This window comes from Eumetopias jubatus, unplaced genomic scaffold (assembly GCF_037043125.1).
Source record: "Eumetopias jubatus isolate StellerSeaLion01/CBP00866 unplaced genomic scaffold, mEumJub1_p1.0 scaffold_14, whole genome shotgun sequence".
Taxonomy (NCBI): Eukaryota; Metazoa; Chordata; class Mammalia; order Carnivora; family Otariidae; genus Eumetopias; species Eumetopias jubatus.
In genome coordinates, this window is record NW_028274820.1 from 24,018,556 (window position 1) to 24,044,083 (window position 25,528).

Here is a 25,528-nt window from a genome sequence, read left to right on the forward strand (position 1 = left end):
GAAATTAATATTATTCTCTGAGGTTCTTAGTTTCAGCTGTTAATGGCAGTATGAGCAAAGCAGCAGGCAGGGGTAGAATTAAACATCACCTGGGGCAGTCAGAGGTTTTGACCCTCTTTACTTACATTAATTGGAATTTAGCTCTCCCAACTCTTTCTCCTTTCATCATTTTTCCTATGCTCACATCCAAAATGTCCTAATCAGGGTACAAATCAGCTTATACTTTGGAAAAGATATGATTTTATTTTGAAACAATTTCAAATTTACAGAAAAGTTGAGAGAACAATGCAAAGAACTCCCATGTATCTTTCACTCAGAGACCCGATTTAAATTCTGCTGATTGTCCCTATTAACAGCCTTATGCCTTCTGGCAGAAGCTCTAATCCAGGATCATGTGCTGCCCACAGGGGTCGTGTCTCTCTTGTCTCCTTCATTCTGGAGCAGATATCAGCCTTTCCTAAAGTTTCGTGGTTTTCACATTTTTGAAGACTACAAGGCAGTCACTTTGCACAAAGTCCCTTAATTTTGGTTTGTGTCCCTGGTCAGGATCAGATTCCAAGGGACTTGTGAGTGCGGAATATGGGTGTCTCTTCCCAACTCCTAGGTCAGCATTATCAGTTGGCCCTTTAAATTGGTCATGGTGGGATTATTTACACCATGGAAATCAGGAAACACTACAAATAAGGACTTTTTACCTCTGGAGAGCTAGTTGTTTAACAATTAGCCCCATAATACTGAGTTAGTAGTGTGATGTTTCTTTATTAAAACCAGTTATGCATTTTTGGCAGGAATATGGTAGAAGTGATATGTAGCTCTTTGCATCCTGTCAAGTGGCAGACAACATAAATTTGTCCCCATACTGATGATATTTACATTAATCACTTGATTAATATCTGCCAGATTTCTCCATTGTAAATTTATTTTCCCTTTATAATCAACAAATGTCCTATGTGGAGACACACTAAGATTATAAAAATAACCCATTTCTTATCCCACCTTCACCTTCTAGTTTTAACATGCAATGATGATTACATGAATTACTGCTATGATGGTTGCCAAACGGTGATTTTCCTAAATTCATCATTCCTTCTGCATTTATTAGTTGGCATTTTGCTTTAAGGATAGGCTTTCCCCTATTTATTTGCTCACGGATTTCTATTTTTTTCAATTTATTCATGTCATTATTCATTTTGATGATCAGAATGGCCTAAATTGGCCAGTGGAGCCCCTTTGAGCAGTTTGTCTTTTTTGATAGGTCCCTTTCATTCTTTGATTACTTTCTTACTTTCTAGGGCAACAGTGTTTTTTAGGTGCAGCTTGTCCTTCCTCTGCCTCAGCCTTGGAGTCAGCCATTTCTTCGAGGAGGGTGGTATATAGAGAGCAAGATCTGAGTGCTCCAAGTGCTTATTGCTGTTGTGGTGTTACTACCCCTAGACCTTCTCTGGGGTAGAGCTAGAAAGGTGTGTGTGTGTGTGTGTGTGTGTGTGTGTGTGTGTGTGTGTGTGTGTGTGTGTGTGTGTGTGTGTGTGTGTGTGTGTGCGCGCGCGCGCGCGCGCGTGCTTATCCCTCTACATTTATATTTATCTCTATATTTAGATGTATTGTAAGCCATGGATTTGCAATGGTAGCTCCAGTTCAAATACAGCCCTCAAAGTTCATTTGATCTTGTCTTTATATCTTCCTTCGCCATCACTGAAAAACCTGGTTCCCACTATCCTCAGTACACTTACTGATTGAGTTAATCTCTGGATGTAGCCCCTTCCTCACCCAACTGGGCTGCGCCTGACACCTTGCCTCAACTTGTCTTCAAATGCAGCACCAGCCTTTCTTGCCTGCGGCTGGGCGGCCCCTGCTGTGTTGCGGCCGCAGTTCTCACGCAAGAGCTGTTAATACCAGCCACCAAGTGGCCTCAATTTGTATTTTGAGCCACGCTGTAAACTCTGAGGGTGGTACGTATATCTAGTATTTTCTTTGTCCTTTCAGCTTGGTTTGCAACTTAACCTGCATTTAGTTCCTAAGAAACATCAGCAAGCTGCTGACTTATTGTTCGTGTCTCCTGAGAGTGTCCTGTGTACTTTGAGGAGATAGTGGGGAAAGAAACAACCCAGAGGAGACTGGAAGTAGGCAGACAGAAGAGAGGAAGAGAGATAGCTGAAAGGGGTGTGCAGTGGGTACTATTAGTGCATTAACAGTCTTTACCCTGTCCTGGTGAGGAAGGAGTACCTTCCCCTTAGAAAAATCCCTGAAGCAGCACTTCTTACAGATTCAAAGCCCTCTTTACTAGGGCCTTATCTTTTTGCCCACTAGGGTTCTGGTTCGCTCTGCAAGTTTTCAGCCACTTTTTCTACACTGACTACCGGCCTCCAGACAATGTTTTCAACTGCCTAGTGATCTTTCTAAGGGTGTTCCTAGGCCCTTAAGTCCCAGCATTTCTGTCCTTCTTCCAAAATATATTTCGCCCCTTGCTTATCCTGTCTGATTAATGGTTCTTCCAACTCTCCAGTCTTCTTTCACCTCATTCATCTCCTTTTCCCCGTTTTTCCAGCCCAGTGTAATTTCCAGGAAACTTCAGATACCTTTCCAGCACACGCCTTCTCTGTCTTTTGAGTTTCTCGCATTTTTGGCATATTAGGATCTTTACCTCCCTCAGGTCTTTTTCTACATCTACATGTTGCACAATGTTCAAGGGAGAGGTGATGGGGGTAATTAATAACTGGTGTTTTTATCACTTTCTTCCTGAGGCCGAGAAGGTCACAAGTTTTCTCTGTACCATTTATTTTCTATTTTTGCCCTTCCTCTCTACTTTAATCCATTTTTTCCTTCCCTCTTCCATTCTTTTTTTTTTAACTCTTTTTTTTTTAAGATTTTATTTATTTATTCATCACAGACAGAGAGAGAGAGAAGCAGAGGGAGAAGCAGGCGAGCAGGGAGCCCGATGCGGGACTCGATCCCAGGACCCTGGGATCATGACCTGAGCCGAAGGCAGACACTTAACCATCTGAGCCACCCAGGCGCCCTCCCTCTTCCATTCTTAAGTGATCTTTGTTCTGTGGCTCTTTCCCTTGGCCTCGCCATGTCTCTCAGGGTCATATAGGAAGAAAAAGGTCAAAAGATGGGGCTCCTGAGCCTTGCAACTCTGTTGGGATGTGTTCTGAACGACTAGAAAGCATCAGAGCTCTGTGAAGCAGGTGGGAAGTGGGGGTCTGTCTGTCTGTCCCCTTTAGTAATCTTGCGGGATAAGGTCAGAAAGGAGAAGCTTTTGTTTTTGTATAAAACAAAAGCTTTCTAGGCTTTGATGAGTGTGTTAAGAAGAAATCCTATCAGGCAATTTCCCCAAGAGTGGGCATTTGGAGGTAGTGTGGAGAATATAATTTACCCTCATGGTTAGAAGGTCAGTAATTCTAGTGCGAACTTTGCCTCTAACTGGTTGTGTGACCTTACGTAAGTTACTTAGACCTCTTTATATTTTCTGATCCATTGTTTGTAAAATGTGCATTTAGAATAGGTGAGTTCTAAGGTCCTATACAGTTCTAAAAGATTCCAGTAGGACTGAGTAACTCCAGTGTTAAAGATAATTCTTTTGTGCATTTTTTAAAAATTTTATTCATTTATTTGAGAGAGACAGAGATAGCGACAGAGCACAAGCAGGGAGGAGAGGAAGAAGCAGGGTCCCCGCCGAGCAGGGAGCAAATGTGGGACTCGATTTCAGGACCCTGAGATCATGACCTGAACCAAAGGCAGACAGACACCCAACCGACGAGCCACCCAGGCGCCCCACTTTTGTGCATTTTTAAAGATTATTTATTTATTTATTTATTTGAGAGAGTGAGAGCACTCACAAGCATGAGTGGGGGTAGGGGCAGAGAGAGAGAGAAGCAGACTCCCCGCTGAGCAGGGAGCCCTGATGCCCTGACGAGGGGCTGGATCCCAGGACCCTGAGATCATGACCTGAGCCTAAGTCAGACACTTAACCAACTGAGAGCCACTCAGATGCCCCTCTTTTGTGCATTTTTAAAAAACTTTTGTTTTTTCACCTGTATGAAGGCAATATACTAATTTTTTTTCTTGCAAAATGGATACTCTGCAGAAAATTCAAGGGGATTTATTTAAGTAAAATTAAATGCAATTGCTTTTTAATAAATTTCATGATAAACTTAATCTGCATTGAGCACATTTTAATTTTGTGTGGGACTTACACTATATTTCTACTAACCATTTCTTTTGGATAGCTATTCTTCCACCCACTGTAGTCTCTGAAGAAGACTCCTCAAGCTTTGGCCTATTAATCAAAATGTCTTGTTTATTACTTTCCATGTTGTATTTTGTGTATTGAAAAAATTAAATTCCTATAGATGAAGAACATCAGTGGTAGCCTTTTAGGTAATTAATGGCTACATGATGGTAATATTTTTTCCAGAGTATTTCAGTGGGTGAGAGAAGTTACTTCTTTATTTTTTTGGTTTTCTTCATTTCTACTTCTTCCATTATTTAGAAACTTGTATTATAAGGTTTTCCTTTTCTTCATATATTTTTATGTTACAATAGGTCCTGTGGCTCCTTTGAACACTAAAATGAATTTATCAGGGATACTTATGTATTTATCCTAATAGTATTTGGGTAAATGAAAGTGTTAAAACCAAGTTAAACCACTAACTGCAAATTAATCTAATAATTAGAGAAACAGTTTTTTAAATAAAACTTTACAGTATATTATTAACCATAATAAAATTGGCAAAATTTTGATCATAGATTTTGTGCAAAGACCAAGTGATTTTGACCAAGAGTCGTTTGATAAGTTAGGGCATGTCTCTTAGAGTTGCTATTTGTTAAGACCTCAAAACCTATCAAGTAAACTGAATGAGGGCATTGATTTACAACTACTGATTTATTTTATATGATAGGTATTATATTTCTAAGTTACTTATTGTAAAAATAAGGAAGCCATTCTGCAAAATAACTACCAGATTTAATTAACATCATAAGTTCAATCAGTAACTCATCTAAAATAAGCTAAGTCCACATAACATGCTTATGCAATTTTTTCTTTTTAGATCAAAGAAAGCAAAGAATTCAATTGATAAATCAACGGAGACTGACAATGGCTATGTATCCCTTGAAGGGAAAAAGACTGTTAAAAGCAGTGAAGAGGGAATCCAAAGCCATGAACCTCAGTGTGAAACTGTTCGACCAGAAGAGGCAGCCTGGCACCCAGGAACACTGAGGAACATTCCCAGCAAAGTCAGTGTGATATCTAAAATAGTTTGTGTGATTTTACATCAGAGAATGAAAAGTGACTTAGACATTGGAATCACCTTTGAACTCTGTATTTTCTCCAAAATTTATTCTGTGAGCTGTTATAAGTCACACTGATAAAGTTGAAAATCAAATAAAGTTACATGAATAAACTTGATTGCCACTATAACTTGGCACCTTCTGCATTGATTGATAGCTCCAATTTTTCCAAAATGTTAAGGCACTTTATAATTTATAGTTGATGTTTGTTAAATCCTGTCTTCTCTTTCCTCATTTCTGTGTGTGTGTGTGTGTGTGTGTGTGTGTGCAAATTTGTTTAAATGGAACATCTAAATTATTTTAGAAACTGAACTAGGAATCTGGCTTTCCATTCATGTTCCCCAAAAGAAAATACTACCTTGTTTTTTCCTACCTTCATTACCTTTGGTGTCAGCACATTTGTTTTGTTTTTAATTTGAAAAAAATTCTTATTGAGGACGTATTTGTTAAGAATAACAGTTGTTTACTTTTCCAAAATAATAATGAAATCTTGCATTTATTGTAACAAAGCCTAATGTAATATCTCTCTGTTTTGCTGAATTTCTTTGGTTAAATAATTTTTTCTTTAAAAAACTTAGTTAAAAAAATATGGCCAAATTAAAAGATGTTGCTTCTGTTACATATAGAAATGGGAGCATGAACATTTGTGTTCTTCAATTTTGAGTGAAGTATGTATTAACTACTTGACAATATGTGTGTTTTCAGTACCAGTAGCTATACAGTCAGTAGCATGGGGCCTCAGTGAAATAAAATCCCTTATTCTGATTTTGGATTTTTGAAGCATTTAGCTCTCTGATAATGTGAGCCTCAGATCACTACATCACTCAACAGATAAGATTTCAGTCATACAGCTTTCAAACACATTTTCAGCTATTTATTACCTACTAAAGTTATATGAGAGGAACATGAAAATATCAATAAAACTTAAGCTCTGGGGTCTCTCAATTTCAGAGTTTCCAAACTCTGGATGTGTCTTACAAATTGGTACGTACATAATGTTGTCTGTCTGATACGTACACGCATGCAACTACTATTTACTTCCTCCTGCCTCATGTCATTATTAAATCAGTAATGGTCTTAAAATTGATGGCATTTGGGGTTTGTAGAAATAGTATAATTAGTTCATCTCTGTTTTCTCAGCTTCTTTTAAATGGTCTCTGTTCTACCTTTATGCTATTTTATATTCTTAATTTTCTAAGCTATTTCAAATCCTTTCATGAACAGAAATGTTATAGGACAATATTTGACAAATGGCTGTTGAATTACTCTTAAAGTTGAAATGACAGTATAGTCACTAATTTAAGACATTTTTAAAGAAGATCAGTTAATACTAATCAATCACTTTGAGGTTTTTGAAGATTATTTGAAGGTGTACGCACATGTGTGTACATATAATTTAAAATTTTACATTTTTAAAGCTACCAATTCAGTCATAAATTACCAGTAATTCTCTTTGTGTACTCCCAACCTAGGATACTCAAAGGACAATAGCAAATGTCTCTGATGAAGTCTCCAGTGAGGAAGGTCCTGAAACAGGATACCCATTACGCCGTCATGTGGACAGGACTTCTGAGAGCATTCTTCGGAACAGAAAGCCACACCATTATAAGAAACATTACCCTAATGAGGTATATACTTTGTCCTTACATATATGTATATGTACCTATTTTATGTGTTACTAATTTACAACTTCTTTCAACAATTGAATATAATTATTGAAATAAATATTTCCGATCAGTATCAATTATCTTGTTATATTATCTGGATTTATAGGGTAGCAGTTTTAAATTTATGTCCTGCACACATGATAGAGAGCTATACATTTGTACTCATTTTGTGCATTATCTCTGAAGACTCATCCGTTCAGTTTGTTGTTTACTTTTAAAGACAGCCATCCTAGAGAGACACTTTGTGAACTCCTGTGTTAGTCTTTTTTGCAGTTGGAAAGGCTTTATAGCTTCTGGATCATAGCAGTTATCATTCTAAGTGACTTTCTTCATGTTATTATCACTAGTTATTAAATTGCCCATATTATAAAATTCAATTCTTTTTTCTTCTTTGATTCTTTCTTTATTAATATTTGTTTTTCCCTAACCCTTTTCCAACTTTATCACATCTCTTGAAATTATCACGTCCCTTGAAACTATTTAAATAGAAAAAGAATTTCATTCAACTGTATTTTTAGTTTTTATTGTAAGGACAGAACATTTCATTATCTCACTTCAAGGCAAATGGCACTTATGACACTTTTTTGATAAACATTGCCTTCTCCTTCTAGACTATATTAGAATTTTTTTCTTGATTTAGGGCTATACTGCTGAAAAATAAGATATTATGCTGTTCTGGAGTGTGAATACCTTGATTGTTTTAAGCTTAGAAGAGTTACTTGTTCTTCATACAATCTTCTCTGTGGTTATATCTCTATTTAATCTTAGTGGTGACCCTGGCTGTGTTTCTTCTCTCAGTGGCTGCCGTTAGACACACACTAATGCCACTGTGTCTGCTCATTGCCTTCACCCAGATCATCTGATATACTGTCCCCTGATCCTTGTGAAATTCAGTCTTGTGAATTTCTCAGTCAGAAGTCAGTTCGTACTGGAAGGGATTCAGGGCCTTCTATAGAAGGAGGTCTTCAGCCAACAATAGATAAATTATTTGGCTTTAGAGGTGGTATTCTCACCCCATAATCTTTGCTCTCCTTGGTTTGCAGCTATATTTTGAACTCTTGAGGTTCTTGAAAGGCAGAATAATATTCTACTGATCTTAACTTTTAAATAAATATGTTGCCTAAAGTCTTCTGGGTTTCAAGCTAAGTAACGCTGATAACTAGCTAGTTAGCATTGATTGTTTTAAATCTTTTTTTTTAATGATGTAAAAATTACCTGCAATTAAAACCTGGCCTTCAAATTCTTCATCTGCAAAGTAGGGAGCTTTAGACTAGAAAATATCTTAAAAGGTGCATTTCAGTTCAAGAAAATTTTGACTCTCCCAAATCAAGCCAACCTCACAGGGTAGTTTTAAAAAGCAAAACAAAAACTCCTTTGAAGAAGCAAAATTGAGACAGGATATGGGTAGTGTTGTACTGTTGTTTGACATCTTTATGTATGTATTACTCTGTTCTCTTCAAATTACTGGTGATATGTTTTCTTTAAGAGTGAGACACAAAGGGCGCCTGGGTGGCTCAGTCGTTAAGCGTCTACCTTCGGCTCAGGTCATGATCCCAGGGTCCTGGGATCGAGTCCCACATCAAGCTCCCTGCTCAGCGGGAGGCCTGCTTCTCCCTCTCCCACTCCCCCTGCTTGTGTTCCTGCTCTCTCTCTCTCTCTCTCTCTGTCAAATTAATAAATTAAAAAAAAAAATCTTCAAAGAGTGAGACACAAAGAAAGCATTTTGGAAAGCACTTTGTGCCTCGGTAGAACTCATGGTCTTCCTATAAAATGATTGGTTAGGGACACAGCCACTTTTTATAAGCCTCCCGTATGTCAATATGTATAGATACACTTTTTAGGGGTTTTTAGTTTTTCAGGGAGAATCATCCAATCTTCTGGTGGTGTGGGAGTAGTAGATATTATACTAGGCTGCCTTGGTGTTTGGCATCCAGGGGATTGGGGATGAGGTGGTGATCTTGTCATTTAGTGTGTAGACTGTCACTTAACTCCCCTTCCTCCCACCCCTCAACTCTCCCACCCCCACCCCTGCCCCAGTTTCTTGCCTTTTTCTACTATCTGCTGTGTCTATCTGGTTGTCTTCTTCTAGTCTCCTGCTGGGAAGATGCTGGTGGAGTTACTTGATTATCTGGAATAGGAGGTGTCCTGTGGAATTGATAGCTTCCTTTAAGCATTTGCCCTGTTTACTACTTTCTCCTGCTTTGTTTAACTCTACAAGCATCTTTCAATTTTTATTCCCTATTGAAAATTAGCTTTTCATCTAAGGAAGGTATCATTTGATGGGAAGCATAATGAAGAAACCATGGGCTTAGACTCAGAACATTTAAGTGACTTTGCAAAAATTGTTTAACTTCTCTGAGTCTCAGTTTCTGCATCTGTATGGTAGAGAGGAGACTAGTCTCCTCAGATTGTTAGTATTAAATAAGATTATGCACAGTTGCCTGGCACAAAGCATTTGTGTTATAAATTCTTAATTCCTTCAAATAAATAATTTTTCTCCCCTTAATTTGATTATATGCTCAGTTTTAGCTATCTGTCTAAAGATTTAAAATAAGCAGACCAAACCAAATTAAATGAGCTGTTAACTCAGCTATATTCTTTAGTTCAAAAATTCCCAATTTTTAGCCTTTTTCCAGCAATTTTTAGTGAAATTCAGAGTGGCCATTAATAACCTAAATGTTGCCGGTAAAATTCTGCTTGACATATAAGTGGTTATAGGTCATAATTTTTAGATTTTACATTTGTAAAGTGGCCCACTTATTAATCAGTATTTGGCAATATGCTTTTATAAATAATTAAAGATACTTCCTTATCTCTGAAATCACCCATTAGTTTTTATCAGGTCTTTAATCTTGTTACTCATTTCTGTATCTGATTAGCAAGTCTGCATCAGAAATTAGTCATAGATAATAAACTAGCTTTATCAAAAATTTTAAATTATCAATTACTGGTTACTTAATACTTTCTGTGCCTTACTACCTAATGAAAACAGTTGTGATAAAAACTGTATGCTTCAAGTATTCTGGTTGACGTTAGTGAATCAAACATTTTTGGAGTGCTTTTTATAAAACAAAGCAGACTGATTCTTAACCTTTTTTCTTTCTGAATTTTTTTTTCTTTTTATTTCTCTACTTACTTTCTTGCTCAACTCTTTCAAAACATTTTTACTTCTCCTTCAAACAGATAATTCTCCTCCCATAAATAAATCCCTAATCAACACACTAAATATTATATTCATGGTGCCCCATTCTATTATCAATAATTATCAATCACCTGTCTCATTCATTCAAGATATTTTGTTACATGTGGTAAGAGTGGCAAAAAAAAATTGGTTTTTGTCTTCTGTTGACTTACGGTGCATTTGAGAGTTATGACTTACTTGAGAATATTAAATACATGAACATTTAATAACAGACAATATTATACATGCTGAATAGCAATGTAAAATTTATCATCATGGAAATAAATAATACCTCACTTTAGGGACAAAGGGATCACTCTAAATAGAAGGCTTCAAAACTAACATTTGTGGAGCCTCTGCTTTGTACCTGGTTTGTATTAAAAGCTACAGTGCTCATTTAATTTTCAGTGTCTCTTTAAGATAGATAGTTTTATTCCCCATTGCCGGAAGACTAAACTAAGGGTCAGAGACAAGGTAAGCCAGCTAGAAAGGGATAGAAATGGTGTTTTCCTGACACTTGGTTGAGTAGGCTGTAAAGGAAAGTAGGATACAAGGTAGACACATAATCAGAGTCTAGAGGGACAAAGAACAAGCTGTGTTTAGGGACTAGGGAGGAGCCCACTGTCACTGGAGGAGAGGGTTATGGTAGGGACGAGTGGAGAACAGAGTCCAAAAGTAGCACATTTGAAGACAAGCTTGCTGGTGAAGGGATCTGAACTTTATCCAGGAGAGCAGTGGAAGTCACTGAAGGACTTTGGTCGGACGAGTGAAAAAAAAGCTCCCTTTAGGAAGATTCATCTGGAAAATAGGAAAGGCCTTTCAGATAGTGGTCAATTAGGAGGCTCTTTATAGCAAACAATGTGTGGATGATAAAGTCTGAACTCTGATGATATCCTGAGAAGAAGAAAGGGATACATCTAAAACATTTGAAGGCAAAATTGGCAATCTTAGTGACAGAGGATAACTAAAAACAAATCTGAAAATTTCAGGATACTTGGCTGTAAGGATGGCTATTACCATTCTTTATTCAGTGAAAGTTATTTTGAATTATTAAATCAAACTTTTACTCAAAAGTATTTATTTTGTACGATAACAACTCCTAGGAGAAAAGTAAATTGATTAGAAATTATTTAACTTGTGCCTTTTAGTTTTTCACTTCTATACCATAGATTATCTCAAAAATAAGAGTTGGCAATTATCTTCCTGGTATAGATTATTTATTAATTTTACATCAATTCATTGAACTTCTGTTTGAAAAACAAAAACAGTAAATACATGAGATCTACTCTTGCTAAAAAAAAAAAAGACTAGAGTAAGAAAGTAACTCCATTAAACACATTAGTTAAAGTTGGTTAATATTCACTGATAATATAATACCAATATATATACTGATAAAATAATAGCCATACGAACTTAGGCTAGTCTCTGCCTGCCTGAATTTTGAACTTTGTATAAAAATTTAGGAGGAAACCGACACAACCTTTGCATGCAAAACGACACTTGAGCTGAGCTGTGAAATCAAATAAATTTTGATATGAGGAAATTTTGTTATTCCTTAAAAACTAACATATTTTTAATGTTTTGCTCTCAGTCCCACTGTCATTTGACGGTGTATTTGTTGTTGTAGCAAAAAGTAACAATGTATGGTTCTGATAGAACCCTTTGAGTTGGAAAGGGTACATAAATTGTATTAATGTCAAAGAATATCTTGATTTCAGGATGCCCCTAAATCGGGTACTAGTTGCAGCTCTCGCTGTTCAAGTTCCAGACAGGATTCTGAGAGTACAAGGCCAGAATCTGAAACAGAAGATGTATTATGGGAAGACTTGTTACACTGTGCAGAGTGCCGGTCATCTTGTACCAGTGAGACAGATATGGAAAATCCTCAGATTAATCCAAGTGTGAAAAAAGAATATAGAGACGACCCTTTTCATCAGGTTGGTTTACAGCATTGGGTTATTTGGGGCTCTCAGTCCAGCTTTTTTAAATGTATGTACAAATTTTATAGAGGTGAAAAAAAAGCTTACATTCAATTAAAGTAGAATTCCTATGGGGTTTTTTGTTTGTTTATTTTGTTTTTTTTTTCCTTTTTATGTGAGCTGTGGTCTGGCTTCATTGGAACATAGAATTTCAGTATTTATATTATGGTTTTGTCTGTCACCTTGCAAACGTATCTTCCTGAGAGTTATTATCACTTCACCAAATAACCAGTGTGAAAAATACTAATGAAATATTTTACTTTTTTTATACTACATCTTCAAAATCTATTGTGAACCTTTACAGCACATCTCATTTGGATTAGCCACTTTTCAAGTGCTTAGTGGCAATGTGTGAGTAGGGTGCCATATTGCACAGCACATGTCTATGCCATATCTTCTTTTGAATCTCCCACCAGTATCTCAAATTTAACCAAAGACCCCATCTTCCCTCATAAATCTGTTTTTCTTATGGCTCTCAAAATCTTAGCGAATGACGTCTCCATCCATGCACTCACCAGTCCGGAAACCTGTGGTCATTTAAAATCCTCACTCTTCCTCTTCTTTCTCTTACGTAACTTCTCATCAGATCCTAATAATTAAACCAACAACTAAGCTCTTAGAAAATTAAAGTTAGAAGGGACCTTACTTAATCTGCTAAAGGGTAGCTACCAAAGAACCTTCTAAAAACCTATCATATTTAATAATGAAATTATAGGAGTATTTCTGTTAAATGCAGAAACATGTCAGAGATACCCATTATCACTGCTTTTTCTATCAAAATCCTACCAGTTATGTTTGTCTGTCTGGTTGAACTTAGACTGATTTAAAGTCCACAGTAAAGAGCAAAATGTTGAGCATAACTAAAACAATTTTGGAGAAAAACAGGGAGACTTTCCCTACTGGATACAAAATTTTACTTTAAAAGTATAGTAATTAATAAAGATAGTATGGTATAGTTGTATGCTATGGCCTGAATGTTTGTGCCTCCCCCCTCCCCCCCATCAGTTCATATGGTGAAACCTAATGCCCCAGGTGATGGTATTTGGAGATGGGGCCTTCGGAGGATGATTAGGTCTTAAGAATGGAGCACCCATGAACAGGTTTAGTGCCCAAGGAAAGAGACCCCAGAGAGCTCCCTTGCCCCTTGCACCATGTGAGCCTACAGCAAAAAGAGGGTAGTCTATGAACCAGGAAGTGGGATCTCATCAGACACCAAATCTGCCAACACCTTGGTCTTGGACTTCCCGGCCTCCAGAACTGTAAGAGATAGACGTCTGTTGTTTCTAAGCCATCTAGTCCGTGGTATTTTGTTATAGCAGCCCAAGCAGACCAAGGTAGTATATAAACAAATAGACCAGTGGGACGTAATAGAAAACCCTGAAGTAGTACGTGTCTATATGGATCCCTGATATATGACATAAGTGGCATTACGACTAGTGGGAAAAGGATGGACTCTTCAGTATATAGTTGTAGGCCAAATGATTACACAAAAATATATTGCAAATAGTTCCTAAATGTGAAGAAGCAAACTTTAAATTATTTTCGAGAAAATATAGGAGAAAAATTTTAGTTACTCTCGATAAGAGAAGAAATTACGTTTTATTTTATTTTATTTCATTTTATTTTATTTTTTAGACAGAGAGGGTAAGTGGCAGGTTGGAGGGCAGAGGGGGTGGGAGACAGAGAATCCCAAGCAGGCTCCACGCTCAAGAGAAGAATTTTTTAAAGAAGATACAAAAAACACAAGCAAACATCAAAAATGAAGGGATTGATAAGTTTGAATACTGAAATTTAAAATTTGGGGCTGCAAATTAAGCCATAAACATTGTTAAAAGATGGGGAAATAGAATTGAGGGAAAGTTGTGGTCCCCACCCCCTTGAGATGTGACATATTCAAGCATATGTGTACCTGGGAAAATCAGGAGGGAAGGACTGAGACACACTGGGGAAAACATTGTTGAGTATGATTTCTTAAGATTCTGGAGGGGAAGCATAATTAGGAAGTTTTGCCTTCAATAGGAAGGAGAACACATCTTCTGCTGAGATAGGAGGAGGAGGAAGTGCCCAGAGAAAGCAGGATGATGAGGGTGCAGGAGGTCTATTAACAGTAAGTGAGATGATAGGATTGGGGGGCTTGTAGATGGTGGTGAAGCCTCGAAGTTATCATTTGTGGGAAATGGAGAGTATGTGTGCACATGTATTCAAGTCAATGAACATATTAAGAGTCACGCTGCCATATTGTTGAGGGTCCAGCTGGAATCTGAAACCATGAGTTTGTGGTTATCCAATCCACACAGTTGAGTGATACTCTGTGGAACACAGTTGCGGTAATCAGTAATAGCAAACATTTAAAAAGCATTCACTGTCAGCCAGGCACTGTGCATAGTAGTCCTGATGCATTATGTCATGTAATTGTCACAACCTATGACAATGCAATGTGTCTTGTATATATTTATTTTGTAGATGAGAAAAATTGAGGCTTGGAATTAAATAATGCACCCAAAGTCACACAGTGTAGGTGCTCAATAAATAGTTGCAGTTCAAGGTACAGGAGAGGCCAAGAAGTAATGGGTATGGTAAGCATCTAGATGTGTTAGATTGAGAAGGAAATGAAACCAAGAAAGGAGTGATAGATTGAAGGATAGATGTGTTCAGAAGTGTTTTAGAATTGAAGGTTTGAGACACTCAGTAAGAGGAGTTGTGGTTGAAGACTCAGTTCAGAAGTCGAGCAATTCGGTGTGTTGACAAGATCCGGGCTGTGGCCATGGGAGTAGCTGAAGGTCCCTGGATTTTAAGAAGTAAAGAAAACAATGAACAATCCATGAGAATAGGGTGTTAGATGAGTCATCTGGAGATTCATCTACGTAGCTGAGTGTAATAACTGGAATTGAAATTTCGGAAAATGCCTGAGAGCTATTTTCTCAGTGATACCATAAAGAGGCATAGACGCAGGGACCATGTGTTCTTTTGTTCATTGTTGAACCACACAGTGCTTGGTACATAGTAGATGTTTAAATAAAATCAAGTGAAGGAAAGGAAATACATTTTTTTAATGCATGCTATACAGAATAAATTGGCCCTAAATCTGTCACACCATTCTGCTCCTTTTTTGATAAGATTTTTAATGTTCTAGTCTGCATATTAATTTTAGTATCATAGGCTTACATTGGTTTTGCTTTTGGATTAAAGACTTGATTTTACACACATTTAGTATTCTCAGGCTTCTAAAAAATAACCTCAATATTTTCAGTTTTAATAGTAGCCATGTAATGGAAATTAGCTCTCTTTAATGAAGAGCTACCAGTATTTTTTCTTATTTGACTGAGGTCTGTATTAGGTTTGGAGGACTGTTTTCTGCCCACCATAAAGACTAAAAAATCCCTCCTTATGAAGTAACAATGAGCATTTGAATCCATGTGTTCTAGTCAGGTTGTTACCAAATTTGTAGTTTTGTTTCGTTTTTTCTTTTCTTTTTTTTTAAAGATTTATTTATTTGTTTGACAGAGAACAACACAGCGAGAGAGGGAACACAAGCAGGGGGAATGGGAGAGGGAGAAGCAGCCTTCCCGCAGAGCAGGGAACCTGACGTGGTGGGGCTTGATCCCAGGACCCTGGGACCATGACCTGAGCCAAAGGCAGACGCTTAATGACTGAGCCACCCAGGCACCCCTGTTTTATTTTCTTTGGCCATAGTAACTGAAACATTTCTACAGCAGAAAATCTCTCTCCTCTAATCATGGCTGAGTATATAATGAAGTATGAGGCCATGTTCAAGTGAAATTCATTTTTCAGTAGGAAAAGCCAGATTTTAATGGGTACAGCTCTGACAGGTAGAAACTCCAGTAAAGCAGCTGTCATGGTGAATCTACTTAAAACATGCCACCATTTAAGTGTTAAGGTTTTCAGGCAGTTCTGGATGAACACAGAGCAAAGCAGTTGAGATTTTGAATGAGGATAAAGAACAATCATTAAAAGAGTTCCAAATTTTGGTTTGAAAAACACTAAGAAGAATCTATGTGATAAAATTATAAAATGGAATTATTTGCTCTGATGTTTTCCTTGAGCCTTTTTGAAAAATGTTTCATGTGATGTTTTCTTCATACACTGTAGGCAGTACATGTTTCAACAAGACTGTTACTTCAGAATATATTTCACACACACAGATATAGGGTTGGTTGGTTGTTGTTTTTTTTTTTTTTTCAATTAACTCTTTTTAAATTCACCAGTTTCTAGTTGCTCTTTTTTCCCCTGCCTTCTGGCTTTCTAGAAATAGGAAGATGATATCAAATGCTAGTTAGAGTAACTGCAAAGGTAGCTGGGCAAAATGAATACTTCTGGAAGGAAGGTGAAGAACTTCTTGAATTCCTATTTCTGTCTCCAGATGGACCTTCTTGATATGCTTGCTTCATGTAATCGGGAAGCCTTCAATTAATTCACTGTTAACAGACTGAGAGTTTAAAAAGATTAGGAGCCTGTAAATCAGTGGTGGAAGCCTTGCCTCTCAGACTTCATACTCTGTATTCAGCTTGTCCCGCTTGTTCCTGGCTTTGTAGTTCCGTTCCATTTCATAATTACCTAGATTTCCATGGGAAGTTGGATATGTGTTTTGGTACAAATTAATTCTATCCTAGCTAGAATATTTCGTGGAATATATGTGGAATTAAGTGGATAGTTAATAACTAGTATTTTACAGTTTTTAAGGCTCTCCAGTAGTGAAATATATGCTGTGATGGTTGATGTAATATTAAAATACTAATCTTTGGAAAAAAGATAAATATTTAGAGGAAACGTCTTCATAGTCAAATAAACTAAATGTAAAAGAGCTTTGCCAATAATATGGCTACTGGCATTACATAAAGAAAGTTAATGTTTAAGTCAGAATGATAATAACTTCCCATATCTGTTTTCTTACATATTATTAAAGTATTATTTTATATCTTTAATCAAAATGAATCAATACAATTCTATTCTTCTTACAGGAAAATATTATATTTCTTAAGTTTTCCAAAAATCTTTACCATATTTTAATCACATTTTTATTCTTCAGAGGATAAATATAACTATAGTAGATTCTTCTGTTCATTGTTAGAAGTTATTTTAATGAAATATGTTATATAAATAAGTTAGCAATACTGTAATGTAAATAGAGTCATCCCATTTGGGGTCTAATCTTTTAATGTTTACTTCTTTTATCAATATCTGACAATGTAAAGATTAGTGTTGTATTAATTTTGTTGCTATCTTTAATCCCCAACTATCCTATTTTGAAGTTTTATTTATTTTTTTTAAAGGTTTTATTTTTAAGTAATCTCTGCACCCAAATGTGAGGCTCGAACTCACAACCCGGAGATCAAGAGTCCACCGACTGAGCCAGCCAGGAGCCCTGCAGTTTTATTTTTTAAATTATAAATCTAAAACAAACAAAAAACCCCAAACTTAAGTGTCTGATCCTTTGTATTAAGGCTTTCAATTTTTCTTTTCTTTTTTTATTCTTGCAACATTGAGAGATGCTTTATTCTTGGGAGAGTACTTCTAGTTCCATGTGCTTCCGTTTGCAATATTTACTCTAACGAAAAAAAAAGTTAAATCGATCCTTTGGGGAATGGCTAGACTAAAATGTCAGAAAAGTAACTAAATCAAATACTGAGGCTGAGGGTGTGAGGGAGAGTCTCTTTCAGGATGAGATTTGTGTCACTGTTTAGTCTTCCAAAAGGTTAAATCATACCTGTCATGTGTTTTTGTATTGAATGACCATAAACTTGAGAGTCAGTAAAATGAACAAATTGATCTCCATTTGTCTTGAAACATTAGTATATTAGTAACTATGTAGACAGATTGACAACTGAGTGCTTTTGCTGACATATTTTAGAGGTTTTTTGAACAATAGCTTGCCTAACTAATATCTGTTACAGGAAGTTAACTTATATGCTTTTTATAACTGTAATTTCATATGCCATCTGCTCAGTGTATATGCTAATTAACATTAAGATGGAATTTTAATGTCACTGATTTTGGGTGTGTGTAGATACACATATACCCATATATATATACCCATATATGTGTTCTATTTATAAAATATGGTAAGTGTATTCACCAGTTTGTTTTTTAGTATAGTTTATATATACACACACATTTTATTTATGAAATGTGACGAATGTATTCACCTATTTCTGTTTATTTTTTGTAGAGTCATTTGCCCTGGCTCCATAGTTCCCACCCAGGATTAGAAAAAATCAGTGCTATAGTGTGGGAAGGCAATGACTGTAAGAAAGCAGACATGTCCGTACTTGAAATCAGTGGAATGATAATGAACAGAGTGAGTTTTTAAATTCTATTCTTTTAGTTCAAGAATAAGACAGTAATTATTAATATATTGAATAATTACCAGGAGGTTATATTTACAACTTATTCACTTCTTCAGCCTGAAAAAGACAGTTATTTGTATTTGGTGCTCTGACTTGGTGATTTATCACCAAACCACTGTCATCTTTTAGTGTTTTCATTCTTCTCACCAAGAGTAGATGGTGCAATCTAAAATTTCCTTCTTTTATGCTTAATTCTTTCTTTTGCTTTTCATGGATCAAACTGAGGAGCTGCTAGATACACAAGTGTTGATGAAGGCTTATTTTCTCCTGTGTCATCCCTCCTGCTTCATTTATTTATTAGTACCCCAAAAATTCCAAAATAGAGTATTTGTCTTGATACTTGCTTAAATATATAGAAGTAATGCAACTAGTGGTGTAAAGATTGTGAGTAGTTTGAGGAGGTAGAGTACAAACACTATGGGTTTTAATTTCCATTTCTATTAAATTGTGTCTTTTATCAGACACAGTTTTTAAATTTTATCTGATTCCTCTGGAAGCTAGTCATAATTTAACTTGCAGTTCTAAATTTCTTGTCTGTTGTTCATTGTGTGAGAACTGTGGTGCACACTTTCTGGAGGACAGAAATGAAAGTAACTGCTCTAGAAATTGATCTCTTTCCTATTACTTATGCAGAAGGGGTCTCTGGAGATTTGGGTCTAGTTGGTTCTCCATACCTTAACTGCCTGTGAACCAGCAGGTCATTTACAGAATGTATAATATGATGATAGAAAGTTAGCTGGTATTTAAGATCCCTCATAGTCCTACCAGTCTTATATTTCCCATTATTTAATTTCTAATTTCCTTTTCTGTAATTCCCCTTTTTCCCCCTTTCTTAATTTTTCCCCCTCTAACATACTGTCTCTTCTGAAATGGTTTTAGAGTTTAAGGAGATATCCATTTGTATTTTGTGCTCTTTGAAGGAAAATACAAATTGCAAATTTATTAAATAAGTAGAATTCTTAATTTTTGTTTTTATGAACTGAGCTTAAGTGGATATGAGATCTCATTCTTTTTAATATTAAAGTATATATGAATATTTCTAACTTTTGAAATAATGAGATACATAGAATTTTTTTTCCAGATCTAGGTAAGACCAAGATAGTTCATCCTTTTGCATCTATTTAGTGAATTAGAAATCTGATAATGAACTATTTTTAACACTGAAGACATAATGACTTACAGTTTCCCTGTAATATGCTCTCCAAACTTTGAGTAAATTTGAATTTCATTATCTCATATGTTTTAACAAAATGTTTCATATGGCTATAAATAAAATAATGCTTAATAAGAATTCATTTTACTGTAGATAAAATTTGTGTACTTTTTTTTTTTTCTTTTTTTCTCTCTCTCTGTAAAGGTGAACAGCCATATACCAGGAATAGGATACCAGATTTTTGGAAATGCAATCTCTCTAATCCTGGGTTTAACTCCATTTGTTTTCCGACTCTCCCAAGCTACAGACTTGGAACAACTCACAGCACATTCTGCTTCAGAACTTTATGTGATTGCATTTGGTTCTAATGAAGATGTCATAGTTCTTTCTATGGTTATAATAAGTTTTGTGGTTCGTGTGTCTCTTGTGTGGATTTTCTTCTTTTTGCTCTGTGTAGCAGAAAGAACTTACAAACAGGTGGGTATAATATAGAATTCTGAGTAGAGAATATTTTATCCTTTTCATAATATTTAAAGAATTACTGAAGTATTTTAATATTTCATAAATCATTTTGACCTGCTAATTATTTTCCTGTTTTGTTTTTGTAGTACTTAAGACATATTTTGTCAATTTTTGTTTTTCTGTGGTAATCTACTTGAAAATTAATCCTTACCCTAATCTTTTTTAGCGATTACTTTTTGCAAAACTCTTTGGACACTTAACATCAGCAAGGAGGGCTCGAAAATCTGAGGTTCCTCATTTCCGGTTGAAGAAAGTACAGAATATAAAAATGTGGCTATCTCTCCGGTCCTATCTTAAGGTAGAATGACAGTGATAAAAGTACTCTTAACATGCTAACTCCCTCTGAGAGTTTCAGTCTTTTTGTCAATATCTATGTATATCTAAATGTATAGTCACCTGTGTACTAGTGTGGTGCTGTGTGGCCATACTTAGAGTTTTTTTCAATCCATATGCAGAAATCCAAAATAAATGTTTAACTGGTTCTTTAGAGTAAAATACCTGAAGTCTAAAAGGCTTAAATACATTTTAGGTAGATTATTCAGGATCAGATTATCCTAAATATATCTTTAAAAAAATTTTTTTTTAATTGAAGCATAGTTGACATACAATGTTATATTAGTTTTGGGTGTACAACATAGTGATTCACCCTCTCTCTATGTTGTGCTATTCTTACCACCAAGTGTAGCTACCATCTGTCACCGTACAGCACTGTGACAGCGCCACCAACTATATTCCCTAACCTCTGCCATTTATTCCTGTGACTTACTCCTTCCGTGACTGGAAGCCTGTACCTCCCTCCCCACTGCACCCGTTTTGACCATCCTCCCAACCCCCCTTCCCTCTGGCAACCAGCAGTTTGTTCTTTGTATTTATAGATCTGATTCTGCTTTATATTTGTTTATCCATATGTTTTGTTTTTTAGGTTTGACATTTATCTTTTTTTTCGTAAATCTCACCAACTTCTACTCATTAAAAAGCTTAAAGATTTTGTTTCTACCTAGAATGGTTATCAGAAACCAGCAGAGGGAGCCCACTGCTTAAAAAAAGAATTAAAAAAAAAACTAATCAGTGGGTAGCCTCACTGAAGTGGCCTATTACTATTTAAAAATATCAGCTTGCAATTCTAAACCATTTTTCTCATGCTGTTCTTTTCCTTTAATCTTTTTAAATAACTTTCCTAATTATGGAAGTAAGATATAAAAACTCAGGAGGGAAATGGGAAAACACCTAAATTAGGTTTAGGAAAGCACTTCTTCTGAGGATTATTTCTTTGTTGCATTAAGACACAATGATTTTCATTATTAATGGAGTAATCAGGTCTTAAATAAAGTTGACCCAAAGACCAGAAACACTCTGATATACCTAGATCTTTATTTTTTTGAAGTAACAATGAAAGAAGTAAAAAAAAAAGTTTGCACTATTTGTCTACCCTTCTATTTAAAAAATTCATTATTCTGTTCATTGATTTAACTTGTTAGCCTCCTTTGGGAAATGCTAAAAATTGGCTTCGATTATTTTGCCCACTGTGGCTTTTCTGTTGTATGGAGGGATGAATATGATCTTTGTTATGTAGCTTAGTAAGAAGCCACCTGGAATTCCTCCTCATTATCAACCCTAAGTAGGTGTTGCATTCTTTTGTACATTGTTTGTTCTACTCAGTAAGCATTTATTTAATGTTAACCATGTAATATCCACTACTGATGACATGAAAGTCCTTATTTTTAGGAGCTTACATTTCAGTGAGGGAAACATGTAGCCTGGACCTAGGAATTATCCTTGGTATTTACTTCCCTCTCTTGCATTTCCAACATCCAGCTTAACACCATTTCCCACCCTTTCTACTTGCAAAATATATCTTGGGTCCATTTTCTTCTCTTTGTTTCCATATCCACCACCCTAACTGAAACTGTCAGTCATCTGCTTTGGGCTGCTGTAGTTGCCTGTTAACTGGCCTCCCTGCATTCCGGTTCCCTCCTTCCAGTACATTCCTCAGTCTGCCACCAGCAATCTTTTCAAAAGGTAGATTTCATCATATAATTCTTAAGACTTTTTAAGGTTCCCCATTGCTCTTAGGCTGAAGAACAAAATCTGAATAGGGCCTGTAGTGCCCTTTGTGACCTAGCTCTTGAGGATAGCCTCTCCTTTCATTTTGAAACACTTTCCTCTCTCCATTCCAGCCACACTAGACTGCTTCAGTTCTGTAATTGCAATATTATTTTTCCTGTTTTGTGCTCTTGCACTTGCCTTTTCTTCTGCCAGGAACACTGCCATGTGCCATCATGCCCTGGCACCTTATTTTGCCATAAATACCTCTTTATTAGGGAGATCTTCCCAGGCCATCTTCCTAACCTGTAACTGAGAGTTGGTAGTGTGAAACGGGAAAGATCTCCCTAAGGAAGTAATATTTACACCAAATTCCCTACCAGTTTTCTTAAAGCATCCTTTACCTTTCCTTTAATAGCACTCATTACAATTGATCACATAGATCTGTGGTTATAGGCTTGATGTCTGGCTTCCTGCTAGTTCCTGTGAAGGGTAGGGACCATGTCTGTTTTGTTCTCTGCTATATTTCCAGTACCTAACACAGGGCCCTATTCTGAGCAGGTGCTCAAGAAACATTTGTTAAATAAATGATTAGTGTTTGACAAAATATTTGGAATGAAATGAAATGAAAAATGTGGAAGTTACGCCAAGAATTCTGTGCTATGTATTCACCATCTTGACTGTATTGCAATCCTCAGGAAATAGTAACACTTTGTAATTAAAATTCATCTGACAAATTAGGTATATTTTCAACATTGTAAGCTATGATCAACCTGCAGGGATGGATCAACACTGTAATTGAAAGCATGGAATTAGCTGCTAATTAGTAAATATATTTAAAAGTGTTTTCCCTTTTTTTCCCCAGCGTCGAGGTCCTCAGCGATCAGTTGATGTAATAGTTTCATCTGCTTTCTTGTTGACTATATCAGTTGTGTTTATCTGTTGTGCCCAGGTGAGTTGACTTATTCCAATGTGTAAAAATTAGGTAATCACATCTATAATTATTTAGCTCCAGAAGGCTTTCTAATAATAAACAACCAAACTAATAATACTTATAAACCTAGTTATACAAGTTTTAAAATTGACTTTTTGCAGTTTATCTTTTTTCAGTAGAATTAATGAATGTGTTTTATTCATCTCTGTGTATGAACAGTGGCTAGCATATTCTCAGATGTCTGTTGATTGAATATATAGTAATTAGTTTTTACCCACCATTCACTTGGTTATCTTTATTTCCCAAAACAAACTTATGAGTGACTAGAATTATGAGATTGTTTCAGACTGTTTTTCATGGATCTCTGCTTTATTCACATTTAGTATTAATTCTTTCATTTTATATCTGGATTGTCACTGTGACTTGACTGCCTCAGACTCTGAAAAAGAACTCTCATTGTCCAAGATTAGTCAGGAAGCACAAAAATATCTCAGGATAGTCTAGGTTATAAAATTAAACTTCCATTTCAAGTAATATGACATACTAGATTACCTGAAGATTCTTATGCTTTAAAACACTAATGCTGGGGGGAAGAAAAAAACTCAGCTTTTTTTTTTTTTTTTTAGATTTTATTTATTTATTTGAGGGAGAGAGACAGAGATAGTGAGAGAGAGCACAAGTGGGGAGGAGAGAGAGAGAAGCAGGCTCTCTGCAGAGCAAGGAGCCTGATGCGGGACTCGATCCCAGGACCCCGGGATCATGACCTGAGCCGAAGGCAGACGCTTAACTGACTGAGCCACCCAGGCACCCAAAAAAACTCAGCTTTTTAATATACTTATATAAACTTTTTTATACACATACTACATATCTGAGTTTATAAGACAGTAAGGGGTCAAAAATGAAGATAAAATTAAAAAACAGCAATTAAGTATATGTCTTAATGCTGTGGCAGCCCTCAGATAAAATGAGGTACATTGTCAATCTTAGTATCCTAGAGACTTGAGATTTTATGTCCACAGAAGGACAGAAAATGAGGCCTCAGCCTGCATACCTCCTTATACATGCTACCCCTTAAAGGACTACAGTCTCAGTTAAAAGGTAGAATAAGAAAAACAGCCTGCTCACCAGCACAGGAGGGCAATAAGAAAGCTCATCTGACTCTGCCTGGACTGGCAAGAACGAGGGGGGTTAAGTCTCTCCTCTAAGAATATGTAACTGTAGGTCGGCACTTATTATAGGTTCAGGGTTTAAAATGTACATTACAAATCTTGTCCTGTAACCTCTGTGTCAAGAAGTTAATGTGAACAGTGGGCCTAGGTTCCTGCATACCTGGATACTTGGCAGAAGCAAAACCAAGATTGTTCTTAGGGGGATGGGACCTCCACCTAGGCCTCCTAGGATTTCCACAGATGAAGCCCCTTCAGGTTTCAAAACACTGTGAAGAGACAATCCATCGTGAGTGAGTCAACAGACCGACAAACAGCGGGATTAGATGTCCAGCTACCTCAGACGGTAGGCTGCTCAGATAGGAGCTGCGAGACAAAGACATAGATAACACGATGGAAAAGGACAGACAGCTCTTCAGAGAAATGAAAAATACAGTTACTGACATTTAAAATACAATAAACAATAAATAGCAGATTGAAGACAGCTAAAAATAGTGAATGGGAGATGGAAGAAGTTACCCAGAATATAGGACAGAGATAAAGGGATGGAAATATGAAAAGGAGATTGAGGCAGATGGGAGATCCAATAAATACCCAGTAGGAATTCCAGATGGAAAGAAGGAGAGCAGTATTTGGAGAGATGATGGCTAAGAGTTTTTCTGTATTGATAAAAGACATTAGTTTCCGATTTAGGAAGCACAAGAATGAGAAGGAGCAATAAAAGTAAATCCACACTTAGAGATGTTGTGGAGAAGTGCAGAACACCAAAAACAAAGAGAAAAATCGTAAAAGCAATGAAGAGGAAAAGACTGATTTTTTTTTTTTTAAGATTTTATTTATTTATTTGACAGAGACATAGAGAGGGAACACAAGCAGGGGGAGTGGGTGGAGAAGCAGGCTTCCCGCTGAGCAGGGGCCCCGATGCGGGGCTCGATCCCAGGATCCTGGGATCATGACCTGAGCCGAAGGTAGACACTTAACGACTGAGCCACCCAGGCGCCCCGAAAAGACTGATTTCTGTACTCACAATTCCTTATCGCATCTCAGCCATTTCTTCCGGGTTTAATTTCCATGTTCCTGGAGTACATGTTGTAGAAGTTCTGAATCTTAGGAACGTAAAACCTTTCTATGCCTATCAATAAAAGACACATGGATCATAATAACTCTGAAAGGTTTTGAATATAAGGTAGAAAAAGCCACTGCAGGCAAAAGAAAGCTGGTAAGTT

At 36.4% G+C, this 25,528-nt stretch overlaps 1 protein-coding gene across 3 annotated transcripts in view; it reads left to right on the forward strand.

Annotated features, from left to right (window-relative positions):
* The window catches only part of PHTF2 (putative homeodomain transcription factor 2), a 112,352-nt gene that overhangs the window by 78,548 nt on the left and 8,276 nt on the right, over positions 1-25,528 (forward strand). For 2 of the 3 annotated variants that reach the window (XM_028119170.2, XM_088018614.1), the window contains exons 8-14: positions 5,052-5,238; positions 6,765-6,920; positions 11,859-12,077; positions 18,307-18,435; positions 19,842-20,114; positions 20,326-20,457; positions 23,068-23,154. In XM_028119170.2, coding sequence (XP_027974971.1) covers positions 5,052-5,238; positions 6,765-6,920; positions 11,859-12,077; positions 18,307-18,435; positions 19,842-20,114; positions 20,326-20,457; positions 23,068-23,154 — 1,183 coding nt within the window. The remainder of the gene's footprint in view (positions 1-5,051; positions 5,239-6,764; positions 6,921-11,858; positions 12,078-18,306; positions 18,436-19,841; positions 20,115-20,325; positions 20,458-23,067; positions 23,155-25,528) is intronic. The other variant, XM_028119179.2, reaches the window with a different exon arrangement.